Source organism: Danio aesculapii, chromosome 5 (assembly GCF_903798145.1).
Source record: "Danio aesculapii chromosome 5, fDanAes4.1, whole genome shotgun sequence".
Lineage (NCBI taxonomy): Eukaryota > Metazoa > Chordata > Actinopteri > Cypriniformes > Danionidae > Danio > Danio aesculapii.
In genome coordinates, this window is record NC_079439.1 from 62,123,527 (window position 1) to 62,144,053 (window position 20,527).

Consider the following 20,527-nt stretch of genomic DNA (forward strand, 5'->3'; position numbering starts at 1 on the left):
TTATAGATAGATAGATAGATAGATAGATAGATAGATAGATAGATAGATAGATAGATAGATAGATAGATAGATAGATAGATAGATAGATAGATAGATAGATAGATAGATTGATTGATTGATTGATTGATTGATTGATTGATTGATTGACATCTTTCTTCAAACTCACTTGTCTGCTTGCCAGTTTTTCCTTGTCACTGAGAAATGATCATTATGCATCTTATTAAATATATCTGTTTCACTGGTACCTTGCTCATCTTGCCAACAATCCACTTACCTACAGCCAATATAAGACTCCTCTAATTCACCCGTCTTCTGTAGATCATATGTCCTACAGCATAGCTGAACTCTCCTTTTCAGGATTAAAGAGTAATTGAATGGGATAAGATATCAGTTACCCCATCAGGATTAGGAAACATGGGAGGTCATGGGACAATGGGGGATCTTGGTGATTTTCAAAAATCGAAAAATTATTATTATTAAACTATAAGAATTACCATATTTTATCCATAACATCCAGAATATGAAAACACTAGTTCATAGTTAGATTAAAAAACAACATGTAACTAAAAAACCATCAGCCTTCCTTTCGATTTTTATTTTTCCCCCCATTAGATTGCGACCCCTTGGGTGATTACATTATATTAAAGACACAGAAATTGCATCAGATGCAGCAGATTAAACTTTCTGACACATTCACAGCACTCAGATACCTTAAAAAAATACAGGTCATGACTGAACATGGAGAATAATAGTATTCAAAATCACACCAATATTAGACTTGTGTTTGCGACGTTGTGTGCAATATTAATAACCACCATTGTTATTTTGGGGGTCGTGGCCTGAAAAGTTTGCTAAGTGCGAAATGATGTGTAAAATGAAAAACCCCTCCCCCTACTCAATATTCAGTTTCAGTTGGAAGTACATCAACATGTTGAAAGAAGTCTCAGCAACTTCCAGTTCATGTGAACAGTTTGCAACTATAATCTTAAATACGGCTTGCGATTTTGGAGCCCCCTTACCAACTTTGGTGCATGTCTAAATACCCAGCTTAACCCCCTGATTTGCTTGACATGGTGAAATGGAAGGCCTGGTATATCCTTAGTTTGTGCTAAGAATAAAGACTAAAGAGCGCCAGCGAACACAACCAGTAATCTACAAGCATATCTATCATCTCTTCCAGGCCAACAAGCTCCGCACCAAGACCCTGCGCAACACTCTCAACCCTGTCTGGAGTGAGACCCTGACATATTATGGAATAACAGATGAGGATATGGTTCGCAAAACTCTCAGGTACCCAATTACAATCTGATAATTGCATATTGTGAATTAAGGCCTCTGTAATATTTCTAAATTCCACAGGTGAGTCTGAATGCTCAATTTAATTGACAAAAGAATGGGACCCTTTTTTGGTATAGTTTAGCAACAGTTGTTTACCCAATAACATGCATTTGATACATAATGAGTAGAGGTGTAATGGTATAATCTGTGCCTAAAATCAATGTCAATTCTTAAATTTATAATTAAATTTGATCTTTTAAGATGTTTAATCCATGCTGTTTCAGTTGATGTATGACTAAAACTTCATTAGATTTTATATAATAGAACACTCTCATGCAATAAAGCTTTGGGTTTTGTTACTTTCTGTCCATTATAAAAGGGCAAAGAATATCTTGTGTATATCTAGCGTGAACATTTTGAGTTTACTCGCTTTATGCGTGCGTCAAGTCCCCTTCACATTGGACGCGGAATCACATCACGGGCAGGGCTTCTGTCTGCCTTGTGACTCTAGCTTCGTTGCTTAATGGCTAACATGGGTTTTATTGAGAAAATAACTCTATAATAAAATTACTAAGGTGCTTTACGGAGGCTGAGAAACATCGTCCATTCGTTTGCAGCCGTGTCCAGTAGATCTTTTCAGAGGTGCAGCCAGCTCTGTGAGTTCATGAACTCCTCCGTAAACTTAACCTGGATGATGAAGGCTTTTAGCGATGCTTCCGACTGAGCCAACCCCAGTTTGATGAGCTGTTGTTGATGTCGGCAGGAGGATTTCCCCCTGGAACGCCAGCAACAGGCACTACATCATAATTCGCGCCGCAGGATGTCTATTTGCGCCTTTGCATTAACTCAACATGTAAATCACTCGCGCTTGATGCTTCTTCCGCATGTGCTTCTGGTGTGAACGTAGCATAACTAGGAATCTAAAGACCATGGCCCCTAGTGTCTGTCACTTGAGCACATTTAGAGGTCAGAGTGAGGTTTACCTGCACAGCACTTCATTAGCTGGCCTCGGTTACACTCACCCCTCTAAATCTCACTCCAATCCCGGGCGAGCCCCCAAGGGTAACCTGCCAGTCCTATGCCAGCCAACCCATTCTAAGCTGGGATCGGACAGGCGATTCTTTGCATGGGAAATCGATTGCTCTAACAAGGAGGTTAAAGACCATGGCCCCTAGCATCTGTCGCTAGAGCACCTTTAGAGGTCAGAGGAGTGAGGTTTATCTGCACAGCACTTCACTTGCTGGCCTCCGTTACACTCACCCGCTAAACCTTACTCCAACACCTGGACATGTCCCCAAGAGTGACCTGCCGGTCCTACGCCACCCAACCCATTCTGAGCTGGGATCTAACCGGTTATTCTTTGCATGGAAGTCGGACACATGTCTGTTGCTAGAGCACCTTTAGAGGTCAGAGGAGTGATGTTTACCTGCACATCACTTCATCAGCTGGCCTCCATTACACTCATACCCCTAAACCTCACTCCTATCCTAGACGAGCCCCCAAGTGTAACCTGCTGGTCCTACACCACCCCACTCATTCTGAGCTGAGATCAATGCAGCGATTCTTTGCATGGAAGTCGGACACAAGTCTGTTACTAGAGCACCTTTAGAGGTCAGAAGAGTGAGGTTTACCTTAACAGCTCTTCACTAGCTGGCCTCCATTACAAATGTTAAGTTAATGGTTGTTTATGCTGTATTTTCATTTTGTGCAGTAGCTAGAGTAATACAGTTTGATAATTGTAAATTAAATTAATGTTCTGATCTCAAACCCTCAATGGTCAGCAAGAACATTTTGAAAATGAAACTGACACTTGATGTACAGAACGTTGGAGACCCGTGGTATTTCACCAACAAGCTGGAGTTAAAATGACTTTTTAAAATTAGATTTAGCCTTTTTTACTTTGAACATATACTTATAACTTGCCCAATTACCCTAGTAAAGCCTTTAAATTGGAATTAAGATAAATACTAGCATCTTAAAAATATCTAGTAAAATATTATGTATTGTCATCATGGCAAATATAAAAGAAATCAGTTATTAGAAATGAGTTATTAAAACTATTATGTTTAGAAATGTGATTTGAAAAAATCTTATTTTCGTTAAACAGAAATTTGTGAAAAAAATATAGAGGAGGGCTAATAATTCTGACTTCAACTGTATATATATTCCCAATATATATATGCTGAACAATTTCTTCAAATCTGACCGTTTTTTTATGGTCAGGTGTACCATTACATCTCTACTAATGAGCAGAAAAACAAAGTTTCCATGGCATATAGGTGACATCGAAAGAAAAGGATAACAAGGATTTGGAGAAAGAAAAAAAAAATAAAGTGGCACACGAAGCAAAAGAACTTAATAAGTTTAATGAGGGCTTTTCAGAAATGTCAGTGGTGATTGAGCTGAGATCCCATTTTAATAAGAAAAAAAGAGAGAATATAGATGTTTTCCTTAATTAAGTGTCCATGGTTACATGATTCCCATGATCCAGTTGTAATTGGGTGGGTCGGGGCCCACATGTGGTGCAGGACTTGAGAACTAATTACAAGCCGAACAACCATTTGCTTTCAAAAGCTTCAATGAATCTTGGAGCGCTGCCATACATTAGGCTCTTAGGGCATTTATCAAAATGAAAAGCCCAGTAAAAGGACTGGTGATGGAGGTATAAAAGTACTTCTCGCAGAACTGAAAGAGTCCATGAGGTTTTGTTGTTCATAAAATCTGTTTGTTCTTATATTCTGGAATAATGCAGAATATTGAGTTTGTTTGTAAAGTCATGTAATATGGATGATATTTGACCCTTTGGAGCAACCAAGAGGATCTAATCACCCCATTTAGCTATCTGCACATTCCATTCCAGTTACCTTAACATGTTTAACTTGCCAGCAGAAAGAGGATTAAAAACATCCATTGGTTGTTACAAAGGGTGAGATTTACTAACAGCTTTTGCCAACGTAAATCTTTTTTTGGCATTAAAAACCTTAAAATTCGGGATTTACTGAAGACACGCAGTGACACATTAATGCCAAAAAAAAAAGTTGTGGAGAGATTTTTGCAGCTGTTCTTAACTTCGGCTTACTTTGGTACTTTGTTTACTAATATTTGCACCATTGCAGTATTTATGGCCATCTTTCATTGCATTATTCTGTGTTGTTAGTAAATTACATGCACCTTTTTATCATAATTTTCATTATTTTTCAAATATTTCCCAAGTTTAGATTTTTTCATTACATGTTTAAACATAATAATTTTACCAACTAACATTTTTTTTCTGCCTTTGCCTTGATACCAGTACATACTATTTAACTAATTGTTTTGCAAGAAAGTGCACTTTAAACTCAGCAGGCACAGGACGTCAACATGACGTCAGATGACGTCAGTGATGACATTGTGTGTCGGTGGACGTTGCAGTTTGTTTGAAAATGAAAATCGCATTGATGTCAGAGCCCAACATAAGGCAGACGTCAATGTCCAACCTAAAATCAACCAAATATCAACGTCTAATGATGTTACAGCTTGACGTTGTGTGGACGTTTCCACTATAACGTCTATCAGATGTTGGATTTAGATTGTCATACTTGACTAATAAATGTCAGTATTTGACGTCAATATGACGTTGGTTTAAGATGTTGGCTCGACGTTAGAATTTGGTCACTTTTCAACACAACCTAAAATCAACCAAATATCAACGTCATTTGATGTTATTATTAGACATCAAAATAACGTTGTCCTTAGATGCTGGCTAGACAAAATTTTAATCACCTGATGTCACGACCTTAATCTAACCTAATATTAATGTCTTATGTCATTGGGTGCCAGCTGGGAAATCTTAACTAGGTTAATTAGACATTACCTAGAAAAACTGCTTTTATTACAGCCAAACTAAAAGAAATAAGACTTTCTCCAGAAAAAAAAATTAATAAAAGAATAGGAAATACTCAGAACTCCATGTTCTGTTAAACATCACTTCACATGAGGCCTTCAACTGTGTGGCTATGTGTGCTTGTGTGTATGTGTGTATATATATACATACACACACACAGTTAAAGTCAAAATTTTTAGCCCCCCTGTTTTTTTTTTTTTTTTTAAGGGTTTAAAAGTACAGCGGTCACTGTTCGATATGGGTGCAGTACAGCAGGAATAAGCAACTTGGCTCTGCAGTGCTTGATTTTTCTGTTTATTTTGAAAAAGCAGAAGTGTTTTGTCACAAACAGTGAACAGTGCACCAATCAGAAGAACTCGGAGACAGATCTAGTCAAAGTGCCTTTAATGGCCCGTTTCCACTGAGTGGTACAGTACGGTACGGTACAGGTTGGTACCAGTCACCATTATCAGATTATCAGGCATTTCCACTGCCAAAAGGGTACTCTTTTGGTGGGCGTGATGTACGACAGCAAGTTTCAGTTGACGTCATTCTCACTCGAGGAAATGTCAAAGTAAAGCTGTATGGGTCATTCACATAACATATAAGAAGCACTTCTCACAAAACAAATACTTGTGTATAAATGTTCATGACTAACCTTTCTATGAACATGATTTCATTATAACTGCAGATCGATGTGTGAAATAGCCTACTATAACATCTGCAATTATATAAAATAAATAAATAAATGCAACAAATATGAACACATACAAACCCTTAGTCTCTGATGTTACCAATTACAGAAAAACAGCACACGGTATATATTTAGTCCTTATTTGGGTTCAGAAACAACAAGAAACATATAGCCCACAGTCAGAGCAAACCTCTCATCTGTATCTTAAGGCCCAATCCCAATTCTACCCCTTAGCCCTTCCCCTTACCCCTACCCCTCATTTTGCGCATTCACGTCAAAGGGTAGGGGTGTCCCAATTCTCTTTAGCATGAAGGCGATGGGCTAAGGGGAAGGGGTGAATAGCCCTTCGAATCAAGATTTTTCAGGACCACACTCAAAACCAAACCAAAAACACAGTCTTGGCTGTGTATTTAAAAATGGCGGTTCCTTCGTTTTCATTCTTCTGGCTTGTTGAACGAGCGAATGACGTATCTCTGTAGACCAATAGCATTCAATTGCATGTCTTGCTCCACCGTTTGATACCCTTTTGTTGTGCTAGGTACCCTTTGCAAAGGGTACCCAAAAAGTGCTATGATACGGTTCACTTTTAGGTACCTTTTGACAATGGAAACGGCCATAAAAGTGTACCAAACCGAACTGTACCATACCACTCAGTGGAATTGAGCTATAAGGCAAGTTATTTCACTCAGTGGCCATCTTTGAAATGCCTCTCGGGCAGTGCGCTCGAGCATTCTGTTTGAATGGGGAAACATCAAATTCTCAAAAATTTTATCTTAGGAATCACCCATAAAATTAAACAGCTTTCTCTTCGGTTACATTTGATGAACCACCCACTATTTCTTCATATTTTTATCACAGCGGATGCCTTTCCAGCCACAACCCAGTACTGGGAAACACCCATTAACTCTCCCATTCACACACAGCCACAGTATACCATAGGTGTCAAACTCGATTCCTGGAGGGCCGCAGCTCTGCACATTTTTGCTCCAATCCTAATCAAACACAGCTGATGCAAATAATCAAGGTGTGCAAGACTACTAGAGACTATTAAGCAGGCGTTGGTTGGAAGTGGTTGGAGCTAAACTATGCAGAGCTGCGGCTCTCCAGGAATTGAGTTTGAGACCACTACAGTAAACCAATTATCTTAATGTTTAAGACTTTTTCCTATACTTTTTTTTTTGCCACCTGACTTTTTAGACCTCTCACTATGATGCCTTGCATAATAAATCAAAATAGCAGTTTGTAGCAGACTTTAGACTGAGTACTATTACTGCTAATCAGGCTAAAATGACTCACTTTGAACACATTTTGAAATATAACTTTTCTGTGTCACATTTATTATTTTGGCCGCAGCTTTTTTAAGTCATACACGACGTCGTCTAGTGATTTCACCCCAGCTGAGATGTCAATGAGCCTTTTTGAGTGACGTTTAGTGCCTCACAAACATGACTGGAGCAAAAAAAGGGTGAAAAACAAAGCTTGCCTATTTAGTTTGGTGATTGAAATGCTGCATTAGGATAATAGCACAGACAAAGTGGCAGTAAAGATTACACCACGGAGCAACATTAGTCTCTACTTGCGTGTATCATTACATAACAGCTGTGTTACACAAACAATATCCCTCATATCTATTAAAAGCAGATTAACCAAGTTGCCTGAATAGAGAACTCGCTTGTCTTTTTAGTTAAAGCTTGCAAATGTAAGAAAATCTGTCGTGTAATGGGATTAAAGCTTTTCTCAAAAATAGACTGTTATATTCTATTAATCTTCTCATGGTTAATGAAGTAAATACAAATAAACAGAAATAACAATGTTGTGTAGCTAATCTCCCTAATGTGCTGAACGCATCCACCTCAATGCTGAACGTGCTATTGGCAGCAAGAGTAACTACAGAAAATGGCCATTGATTTCTGACAGAGCACTTTTTAGTCAATGAGGGTTAACAATTTATAAGGGCTGACAATGCATTAAATGGGAATCAGATTTCAATTTGGTGTTGATTAACTCTTAGTTAATATGGATTACTTTCCATTAGAAAACTGCTTGCAAGGGAAGCCATTATTCTGAGCACTTTTTTTTACTGATCATCAATCTCTGTCTCAGATACAGAAGTATTTAAAGGGAAAAATGTCCTGTGGAAGCTGGAGAAATATTAACTAATATTCCAATACTCTGACCATATGCATTTGTATCTCATTTAAAACTTCACATAGATAGATCTTGTTGCATTTTCCATTTGAGCATCATATACTTAACATACATTATTAGACACAATTAATATCAAATTAATGGCCTAATGGCTATATGTAAATTTATTATATACATGTATATGTAATGTCAATTTTGTCAGTTAAAAAAAAGATTATTTTACATTATTAGTTATCTATTCACTTCTTACTCCATAATAAAAAAAACATTGTAAAACCCAAAACCCATTTAAACTCTTTACTATTCCTGACACCATGTAACGACCATTAATATACACTGACAAAAGTCCTGTCGCCTATCCAAGTTTTTGGAACAACAAATAATAACTTGACTTTTAGTTGATCATTTGGTATCAGAAGTGGCTTATATGAAAGGCAATGGCCTCTAGATTACGCTTATTTACCTGAAATTATATATGATCATGTCTTGATTTTTAATAATTTAATTAGGACAGTAAGGTCTGACTCTGCTTAGACAAAAGTCTTGTCGCTTAATAGAAATAATGTACAGTATAGTATATAAAGTCATGGTGCAGGGGAAAAAGAATTAATATTGTATATGACTCCCATGAGCTTAGAGGACTGCATCCATACATCTCTGCAATGACTCAAATCACTTATGAATAGTCATCTGGAATGGCAAAGAAAGCGTTCTTGCAGGATTCCCAGAGTTCATCAAGATTCTTCCACTTTGTGTACTCGGTTATATCTGTTTTTTTATTGAGCGCCATATAATATTAGGGAGTGATTTTGCACATTCACTCTGCTAATAACCAATGAAAATATGAATGCTGGAAAAAAATATCAATAGGCATGAACAAAATTAGTTCCAGTATCCACAACCTTTCAGTATTACTTTTCAGATGCACTTTAGCTCAATGACTCTGACTTGTAGAGCTGTGATATAAACAAAAGGCTATGGACCCTTTTAGCAACACTGTTATTCAGCATCTTAAATCCTTGAAAGTTTTTGATATTTAGATTTTTAAAAGATTGATTTATGTATATATTATATCACATTGTAATTTGTATCAAATTACAAAAAACTAATTGCCGCTTGTACGAGGCATTTGAAATGCACAGTGAATGGGCAGGACAGTAGATTTTCTGGCTGCTGTTATCAGTCTCACACTATTTTTTTCCTTTTCTGAAAGTCTTGATAATGCCATGATAGAGTTTTTCTTTTATTATTTCAGCAATTGGGATTGTAAAAAAAAATATTTTGTGTACTCTCCTATTCACTACGCTCTTAAGTTTACCCAACTATGACGACTACCGCTACAGAGAAACCCAGATATGTAAAATAAGTCCATTTGGCTTGTGTTTTTTTTTTTTAAAGAGGAGAAGCTACTCAACATGACCCACCTTGTTGCTACTCAACAGCACCCATGTTTCAGCTGAGATTTTGCTACACAAACAACAAAACTACACATTTCATTGCACATCAGGGGACCTCTAAATATAGGTTTATTCTAAATAATCACAAATAGAGTTATAAAGGTTAAGACAATGTCAAAATGTTGCCAGTGAACTGAAATAGAGACGAGACAGGGACAAAGTGACCCGCAGTCTCTTTTCTGATCAAACTGTCATGTTGCTAGACACTAAAAAGTCCAACAGCAAGTCCATGTCAGAGCCGTCTAGACAGGTCAGAGTGAGCAAGAGCAGTTATTGTACAAGTTTCAGGCTTTTCCCACTGAGATTGCAGCTCTGGGTTTGGAGGCTCCCAAATTTGTCTGGACTGAGTGTGAATTAATGAGGCAGAGAGTCTGCGCTTCAAAGGTCACAGTTCTGTGCTTAAACGGGTTCATTCAACACAGCTAGAGGGAGGTGACGCCAGGATGATTTTAGAGTTTAGAAAGGTTTAACTGAGGCCTGGGGTAATATTTTAAGACTTCATTTAGATTTGCTTTTAATGTTGTTTATAGAGAAGGGAGCTACTTTTTAAATGTGAAGCTGTTGGTTTTTCTTTATAAATCCTCATGTAATGAAGGCCAGCTAGCAAAGTGCTATGCAGGTAAACCTCCCACCACTGACCTCAAAAGATGCTCTAGCAACAGACGCTTGTTAGAGCAGCCAACTTCCACACAAAGAATCACCCGTTTTCCAGCTCAGAACGGGTTGGGTGCAGTAGGACCGGTGGGTTACATGTGGGGGCTCGTCCGGGATGGCAGTGAGGTTTAGGGGGGTGAGTGTAACAGAGGTCAGCTAGCAAAATGCTATGCAGGTAAACCTCAGTCCTCTTACCTCAAAAGGTGCTCTAGCGACAGACACTAGAGTCCATGGTCTTTAGCCTCCTTGTTAGAGCAGCCAACTCCCATACAAAGAATCACCGGTTTGATTCCAGCTCAGAATGGGTTGGGTGCTGTTGGACCAGTGGGTTACACGTGGGGGCTCGTCCGGGATGGGAGTGAGGTTTAGGGGGGTGAGTGTAACGGAGGCCAGCTAGCAAAATTCTATGCAGGTAAACCTCAGTCCTCTTACCTCAAAAGGTGCTCTAGCAACAGATACTAGAGGTCATGGTCTTTAGCGTCCTTGTTAGAGCAATCGACTCCCATACAAAGAATCACTGGTTCGATCCCAGCTCAAAAAAGGTTGGGATCAGTAGGATCAGTGGGTTACACTTAAATGGTCTGACACCTCCTTATTTATCAGATCTACTATATGTATGGAGTCTAAGTAGGTTTTAAATGTCATCAGATTAGTCTTTTCTGATGGTACAGTGGACCCCGTAGCTCCATCTTGACGTGTTTTTTTATATAAATCTTCAGAAATTGCATCTTCTTTTCTTAGCATTTGAGCCTTCTGACTATTGAGGGTTTGTTTGTATGTTTTAGTTAATTATGTGTTGTGTGATTTGTCATTTTAATTAGTGTTGATTGTGTTCAACAATTGTGTTCACACTGTGCAGTAAAAACTGTACCTACGTGACTATTACTAAAGGGATTTTATGATGATTTGATCTAAACGTATTGTGTGGACAAGTTTGCTGAGGTCTTCAAAAGATGATTAATGTTTTGAGGTGAAGCGCCAATGTGTGTGCGCGTCTGCAGACATGCGGACCGAGGAGGAACCACCTGATGATTCACCATTGCTTTTCTTTTGGACTGTCTCAGACAGTTTCCATGGAAACCAAAAGTCTCCCTCGCAGGCTTTTCCTTCAGGGATCGCTCTTGTCCTTCACGTAAATAAACTCCAAACAGCAGCATATTTAGCTTCTCACCTCCAGCGTTTATAAAAACTACATTTTCATTATTTCCTCTTGCAGCATTCTGTCACTTTATGGGCCATTTCATCAATAAAGCCTGTCTAGTAAAGCTCTGGCCGTCTGTCTATACATCCCAACTATTGTTTTGTGTTTGATTCTGTCTTGTTTGCTCTTGATCATTCTGAAGGGAAGTTACAAATGAAAAAAACTGCAGAAACAGATACACTTTGACTAACATTAAATGACACAGTCGCTTTCCCTTCTTCTGAAACATCAACATTAAATAGCATACAGGGTAGTAAAGATGTGGCTAATACTGAAGCATGACCAGCGTTTTAAATGCTATTGTGCAAAAAAGAACTATGGGGAAACATTCTATTAGGTGTAAGTGAAGCTGTGCAAAAACATACATACAGAAATACTATTTAAATAGGATTTCAAACCACATATTAAATGTATTGAATTTTGAAATTCATAATGTAAATAATCTGTTTTACTTGGTAATTTACACTTTATAATATGAACAAATTTAAATTAGACGTGCACAAAAAATATTTGGATTGACAGTCTGAACAAAGCAGTAGCCTCCAAAAAAAGGGATTTATTTAAGAGGGAACACACTTCAGACCTGCAGACAAGCTGAACGCAAAGACAAGCTGGAGATTTCTTATGAGAAATTCTTAAGCTTCAGAAAGTCACTAAAGCATCTAAAAGCAAATATCTGGCAGAACTTCTCACTAATAGTCACAAACCTCAAGTTCTGTTTTCTACTATTAACTCTGTTTTAAATCCTTCAACTTGGTTAATTTTAGAGCCATCTATGTCTTTGGAAAATTCTATGTTGAGTAAATCACAACATTAAGATCACAGCTGCCTTGTTCAGAATACGTATTTAATGATGTTCCTCTATGCTCTTCCACATGAGTTTCAGCTTATTGGTTTGAACTCATGTAAAGACATTGTTAGCCATTTAAAACTTTCAATCTTCCCTCAGGATATTTTCCCACCTTTTGTCTTTAAACAAGTTTTGGATACAATTGGTCCTGGTCTGCTACTGGTGATCAACAAATGTTTGTCTACTGGCTCTTTCCCTAACTGTCTCAAGTGTGGTGTAGTGACAGCATATCTTAAAAAAACCAAACCTCGATCCAGCCTTATATTTCAAATATCCTTAAGAAAGTTGTTTTGACTCAATTACAAACATATTTAAATTTAAATTCAGTCCATGAGACATTTTAAATCTATGGCAAATCTATGGCATTAGTCTTATTAGATTTAAGTTCTGCTTTTGATCAGATTCACCACAAAGTCCTGTTGACACTTCTAGAGACAGCTGTGGGCCTTCGTGGCACAGTTTTAGAGTAGTTCCGTTCTTATCTGACCAATAGATGTTTCAGTGTGCGCATTGGCTATCAATCCTCATGCAGTATTTCAGATGAAATGTTAAATTGAGGTCCTGACTTTCTGTGGTCATTAACAATCCCATGACACTTCTTGTAAAGAGTAGGTTTGTAACCTTGGTGTTCTGGCCAAATTCTCTCCATTGGCCCTTACCCATCATGGCCTCCTAATCATCCCTATCCTCCAAATTGGCTCGATCACTGTCTCTCCACTCCATCTATAGCTGGTGTGTGGTGACCGCACTGGTGCCGTTGTCCTGTGGCTGTCGTCGCATCATCCAAGTTGATGCGCACACTGGTGGTGGTGTGGAGAGACCCCCCTCATGATTGCGAAGCACTTTGGGTGTATGGCCATACACAATAAATGAGCTATATGTAACAACCCAAGAAATCCATATATGCAAAGAAACAAATCTAATTAGTTTACAAATTAATTTACGCAAAATAAAATGAAACAACACAGGGAAAAACTATTGAAGACAAAAAGAAAGGAAGGTGTAGAAGGTCAGTGAAAAACAGCAGCTGAAATCTCTCAGTAGTTCTTCAGCAACCCTCTGCCCTTCATCATTGTGAATTAATATTAGCTGCTTCAGTCTAACATCTATATTAGCAAGATGATGATGAAACCAGGGTGGACATTTCAGCAAGACTAGAGCCCCTTTCACACATACAGACCTTTCCGGAAAATTACCGGCAATTTTCCAGAAAGGTCTGTATGTGTGAACGGGCGCTTTTTGAAAATACCGGAAAATTCGTTCTGGCAATTTTCCGGAAAGAGAAGTTGTAACATTACCGGTACTTTGCCAGAATGCTGCTCTGTGTGAACGCAGAAGGAAAGAGCGCATTCACGTCCAGAACGCACTGACGTTAGACGTCTACTTTAGCCAATCAGTACACTCAGATGCATTCACATCCTCACTGTTTATGAAAATAAAGCCTTTGAATTTTTTCCAGACACATCTGAAAGTTTTCCTCCATATGTTTTCATATAAATTTTCACAATACTTATCCATCCACATAATTTGTAATGTAGTCAAGTGTGTAAACATTTAGCTGCTGTTCGCGCTTCTGCCTTTGGATGTCTCACAAAGCAGCTGCATGAATCCTAAAGCCTTCAATAAAAGTGAAACCATCAAGAAAAGGCCGACCACTTTAATGTTTACAAATACAAGCACTGTCATTTAGAGTTCATTTCTGGTTATCGATGTCAGAATTTACCGGTATTTTGGAATGGATGTACGAATAGTCTAATCCAGAACAATTCCACAACGTCCGTGCCTGTGTGAACACCTTTTTTTTTATATACCGACAAATTTTCCGGATATTTACCGGTATCACTGTGTGAAAGGGGCTAAACACAAAACACAGCCAAGGAAACTTTCAAATGCTTTCTGTGCAAGAAAACCCTGCTGTAGAATGGCCCAGCCAACCACCTGACTTAAATCCAATGTAGAATACAAATTAAAGATCAGATTTTATAGACCAGACTCACAGAAGTCTGTAAAAAAAACTCACACCTGAGCAATTCATGTGTTCAATACTTATTTTCCCCGCTGTACATACATTTTTTTATATAATCTTAGAATTTCATATTCACTAATGATTTTAACACCACATAAACCAGGGAAAACTTTGCAGACAAACAGACCGGCAGCGCTCTCACAGTGTAAGTCAGGCATGTACATGATGTCAGGCTTCAGTCTTTCACACTTTCACACAATGGCGCTGTGAGGTGTTATCTCACTCCAGCATTCGCTCGTTCCCATTATTCCACCAAACCTCATTTGTCCGCCATCTTTATGTGCCGCTGATGAACATCAAAGTGGTGTTTTAATGGCGGGCTGTGCCGAACTCCTCCCGTGGCTATGAAAAGCATGCGATTTATCTGAAAAGGCATACCACCATTGCTAACATCATCTTAAACAGTGACAGCTCCATTCAAAGCCAAATCGCCCACACAAGTGCCTCACCTCTCGTGCCTTTATACCCAAGAAAGACTTAATTCACACTTTTAAAAATACTAAAATACTATTTGAGCAAGCATTGGAGCCATCACGTCACTAATCATAAATCATGTTTATGGAAACATTGCAATCTGATCATAGCTGAAATTGACAGATAAAGCATGTGCTTAATTACTAAATTACAGGTCACTGTATTAAATTGTGTGGTAATACAACATGGTTTTACATGGTCAAAGCCCCCCAAACTTTTTTTTAGCTAATTGTGTGTATTAGCTCAGTAGCTGGCATGAAAAAATTGTTGCACGTTGTGACTAGCTCAATATTAGAAGATTCAGTCAATATTAATTTAAAGGTGTCTGTCAGGCTATGAAAACACATGCAAGATCACGATCACTCTCTCACAACTTCACTCTTTATTCCCAGTCGCTCTCTGGCTCAAAAATCACAATAATGATCCTCTTATATGGAGTATGAAGTCATATATGGGGATAGAATTGCTCAGGTGTGATTTTTTTTATTTTTTATTTTCCACAGACTTCAACAGTGTAAAATTCTCGACGGTTCTGTGGCTCTCGTCTATCAAATCTGATCTTTATTTTGCATTTTCTATTGGATTCAAGTCAGGTGATTTGCTGGGCCATTCTACAGCTTGATTTTCTTTCTCAGAAAGCCTTTAAGAGTTTCCTTAGCTGTGTTTTGAATCATTGTCTTGCTAAAATGTCCACTCTGGTTTCATCTTCATCATCCTGATAATGTTGGACTGAAGCAGCTAATATTCAATTACAATGACAAAGCAAATGACAGAGCAGAGGGTTGCTGAAGAACTACTGAAAGATTTCAGCTGCTGTCCGGGCTTTTGCTGTCTTTCTTCACCTCCATTTCTTTATCTGTCCAATACTTTTTATCTGTGTCATTTCATTTTATTATACATAACCTCATTTATAAAGTAATTAGATTTGTTTTCTTTGCATTTATAGATTTCTTTGGTTGCTATCAACATCCAGTGACAATTTCAAGTAAACAGCACCTTTATGACCCATTTCCACTGAGTGGTACGTTACGGTACGATTTTATGGCCGTTTCCACTGTCAAAGTGTACCAAAAAGCGAACCGTACCGCACCACTTTTTGGGTAAGGGTACCTAGCATTACAAAAGGGTACCAAAAGGCAGAGCTAGACGTGCAGTTGAACGCTGTTGGTTTACAGTTATGTCACTCGCACGTGGACAAGCAGGAGAACGAAAACGAAGAAACCGCGAGCACAAGAACACTGCCGAGACATTACACCATAATAATTTATACATATAATAACGAGCCATGGTTGACCCGAGCTCAAACAAACATTGTCGTCATCTTGATGAACAACCACAAAGCCAAGAAGAACAAAATCTGCTGTGTCCTGTTGTTGTTTTACGAGCTCGTCTAAAAGTGCGAGCAGTTTCACTTTCTCCAGAGAACTCACAGCGCATCTATATTTGAAATAACAAACTTCTTGAGCTGATGATAATAATGTGCGTGTGATTAAGGGAAGGGCTTCTGACATCTGATTCTTTCAGAAACGGACAAATGCGAGAGTGAAGCATGAAAAAAAAAACAAAGGAGAAGCCAGAAATCAAAGGAGCAAATGATGCTTTTAGCGAACTAAAAGATTAACAAACTGCCACATTTAACTATTATCATCACCTTTTGGACTATTATGAACTAGAGTGATGGATTTACTTTCTAACAAGAGGCTACGTGTGCTGTTGAAGATTAAAGATACAGATGAGAGGTTTGCACTGACTGTGGACTATATGCTGCGTGTTATTTTTGAACCCAAATAATGACTAAATGTCTGCTGTGTGTAGTTTTACTGTAATTGGTAACATATCGGAGACTGTAAGGGGCTGTAGGTGTACATTTATTGCATTTATTTATTTATTTTATATAACCACAGATGTTACAGTAGGCTATTTTGCATCATTGATCTGCAGTTATAATCAAATCTTGTTCATAGAAAGTTTAGTCATAAACATTTATACACAAGTATTGATGTGTGTAAAGCATCTGTTTTGTGAGAAGTGCTTCTCATATGATATGTGAACGACCCGTACAGCTTTACTTTAACATTTCCTCGAGCTAGAATGAAGTCGACTGAAACTTACACCCCCACACCACCACACCCATGGTATCAAAAGAGTACCATTGGTACCCTTTTGGTAGTGGAAACACAAGCCTGATAAAGGTGACCTGTACCGTACTGTACCACTCAGTGAAAACGTGCCATCAGAAATATGTTTTCTGAGAAAAATGGTGACGTGTTCAATACTTATTTTCCCTGCTGTAAACACTGTTAGAAAGGTTTTTGATAACATACAGTAAGTACACATCCAGAAAATATTACACTTCCAGTGTGTTTTGGATATTTGAATGTAAAAATCTTAATATTGTGCCTTTAACACATCAGTTTATCAATTCATATATCAAAGACTATAGAATACACAAAACATGTCACTCGTATAGTTTTGAACATGGAAAAACGCAACGTTCAATATGGACACTATTACCTGTAAAACAGTTTGGATTGAAGAATTAATTTTCTATTAAAAGCTATAGGAGCTGCACTTACAGGCCCAAGTGCTTCAAAGAGAGTTGCAGAGTTAAATGAGTTGCCTTAAAGAGACTGTATGCAAAATCGACCCCTATACCATTAAATAGTGCACTATTTGAGGGAGCAGCCATTTCTAGTGGACGCTATGAAGTGCACTCAATGCTCTCCAATATCGAGTGTACAACCTGTGCACACTTAACTGCGAGAAAATGCCAAAATGCACTGAGTTTGCACACCAAATTAAGTTCTGCATCTGATTACAAGATGGTGACCTTACAACGGAATCCTATCGGTGAATGTTTTTAAACAAAATATTACATAATTTAAGTAACATTTCTATAGAAGACAGAAATCAAAAGTCTTTGTTTCATTACTAATAGACAGCTTGCTAAGTTTTTTATAACCACCAAGAAGTTGAAAATCTGTCTGAAGGATTTATCAAACAGTGAGTATCACAATTATCTTCAGGTCACCCAGAAATACACAATGTAATGTGATTGTATAAAAATCCCTGAACTTCCTGCACATTTATTCAAGAGGACAGATGGTATTACACAAACACACTAAGGTAATCAGCAATAATCAGAAAAAAGCCTCGTTCTACAAACAGCATGAAGAGCAATCTAGCACACATGGGCGTCTGGGGGGAACAAACATGTCGGCATGTAACACTGCTAGCGGAAGGTGCCTTTACAAAGCAGACCTTTCAGACATGCCTGAGCAGTGATCAGGCTGCCCTGCGCCTCCTTCAAGACCTTTATCAATCTGAGAGCGAACAGTGGAAGAAACAGTGATTGCCTGTTTACCTGAAAGTCTTTGGAGAGCTGAGCTACTGAAGCCAGGCTCAACTGTTTCACAATAGCAATGGTATGTTGCAAACTCAACAAACACAACTTACTTCAAGATGGGAATCGAACAAGCGTTCAGGAATTCAGTGCTGATGTGGAAATAATTGAGAGCGATTCTGTCTGTGTTCTTCCATCCATTATTGACAGGGTTGTGTAACTCAAATCAATTGATCTTGTAGGCATTGCTAGAGCTTATTAAGAGGGGCTTCTGCACTGCTGTGTACAAATTGGATTATTTTTTAAGATATCAAGGTGATTTCTCTTGGTAGTTGTTAAAATATTAAAGCTTGATTTATTATGTAGTATAAATATATTTAAGAAGTCGAGGTCTGGTATGTATTTCAGTTTTGAGATCACCATTTCGATATGAGTTTGGTACAACAGAAGCAACAAATTCCTTATCCAACTTATCCAGCATATGTTTTACACAGCGGATGCCCTTCCAGCTGCAACCCATCACTGGGAAACACCCATACACTTACGTTCAAACACATACCCTACGAATAATTTTCCTTACCCAATTCACCTATACCAAATGTCTTTGGGGGAAACCGGAGAACCCAGAGGAGAACATGCAATCTGTCATGTGAAGTGGACACTGACAAGGGAGGTGCAGATCCAAATGTAAGTTTATTGAGAATGGTCAGGCAAGCAACGGTCACAATCAGGAGCAAACAGATGTATGCAGGGAAATCCAGAGTCGTAGTCAAAAAAACAGGCGATAGGTCAGTACAGGCAGGAAGCAGACAACATAAACAAACAAACAAGGCGAGGGTCAAAAACACAGTAAAGCAAGGTGAGAAAAACGCGTCGTAATGTGACAAAACAAGACTCATCCAAGAGGTGTGCATGTGTATATAGTCCATGTAATCAGTTCATGAGCAGCTCCCAGCCGTGAGTGTGTGTAATCTACTGAATGGGAAACAGGTGCGTGTGAGTAGTGCATGACTGGAACTTGTAGATCTTTTGCTGGCAGATTTGTAGTTCTCCAGTGATCTGCATGGGCTAGATCGCGGGTGACTGACACAAACTCAGAAATGCCAACTGACCCAGCTGAGACTTAAACCAGCAACCTTCTTGCTGTGAGCATTTGTTGCATTTATTTATTTATTTTCTATAATTGCAGATGTTACAGTAGGCTATTTTGCACTGCTTCATTGATCTGCAATCGTCATGTTCAAGGAATGATTAGTAATGAACATTTATACATTTTATAAGTATATATAATATTTGTATATAGGATATATAATATTAATAAGTATTTATGTGTATAAAGCATCTATTTTGTTAGAAGTGCTTCTCGTATGATATGTTAATGACCTATACAGCTTCACTTTGACATTTCCTCGAGCGAAAATGACATCGACTGAAACTTTCTGTCAAACGCTACGCCCACCATACCATGTACCACCAGGGTACCAATGCTACCTTTTGGCAGTGGAGACACAAGCCTGTGAAGGTAAACTGTACAATACTTTACCCCTCAGTGGAAACGGGCCATAAAACCATTCCTACGTTTTCAGACGTAATCTCTCTAGATCATTCAGAATATTTTACGCTATCTCACGGAAATTCATAACTTTTCGATTTGGCTTATTTGTATAAATTCGTAAAGTCTCATTCATACAATGTAGTATAATTTGCTCATACCCCCAATGACGGCTGGATTTAAGGATTGGGTTTGGTGCCGCACCCCCTTTTAAAAATCTTACATTTTCATACAACTAAAATTAGCCACTAAATTGACAAAACGTAAAATACTTGCGTTTCCTCGTGAGATCAGGCTAGATTATCTGGTCTAATTTTATTTACTATTTTTATGCACAACCTTACTATTTTGTTCATTTACCACTTCTGTGTTGATTTTGATGTTTGTATTGGATTATTGTTCTGTTATTCTTAAGGAAGATCCAACATGATTCTAGTTCTAGCAGAGGCAGAGAGTTTTTTTTTGTATCTGAACAATATGTACACGACCTCTGGCAGAAAAAGGAGCCCAGAAAATACAAGATCCAGCAGTGGTGTTAATTGTTGAACATGAGGTACTTTTCTACCCCTGCGTCTACCAAGCAAATCCGGTGTTTTGGCTGAAAAACAGCTTTTTAGTTTGATCTGGTAATAGAAGCTGTACTGTTTGAAGGTCCAGCAGCGTCTGGAAAATTAATAAGCTGCAGTTATTTTTTTAAATGAGAGCATACAGTAGGAGGCTTTATTCTCTCTCTTGAAACCCTTCCATCTGACCCCCAGGACACAGCTAATTTCTGCAATTCTCCATCTGCAATTATCAGAGTATTTGGATGCTCAAACGATTTTTCTGCATCAAGACAAAATACAGTAACACACATCCTGTTTTAAGCAGATTTATGATTTACAGTAATTGGGTCTTTATAATTACTGCTGTAGAAATGGAGATTTTTAATGCTTTAGCCATTATCTATCAAACACTCCCTTTGTTTGATAAGCTCAACAATCCCTTG

The 20,527-nt window shown here is 38.2% G+C and overlaps 1 protein-coding gene across 5 annotated transcripts in view; it reads left to right on the top strand.

The window, feature by feature from the left end:
* Positions 1-20,527, top strand: part of doc2b (double C2-like domains, beta) — a 460,613-nt gene that overhangs the window by 403,623 nt on the left and 36,463 nt on the right. For all 5 annotated transcript variants that reach the window (XM_056458622.1, XM_056458623.1, XM_056458620.1 and 2 more), the window contains one exon: positions 1,181-1,290. In XM_056458622.1, the coding sequence (XP_056314597.1) occupies positions 1,181-1,290 (110 nt within the window). The remainder of the gene's footprint in view (positions 1-1,180; positions 1,291-20,527) is intronic.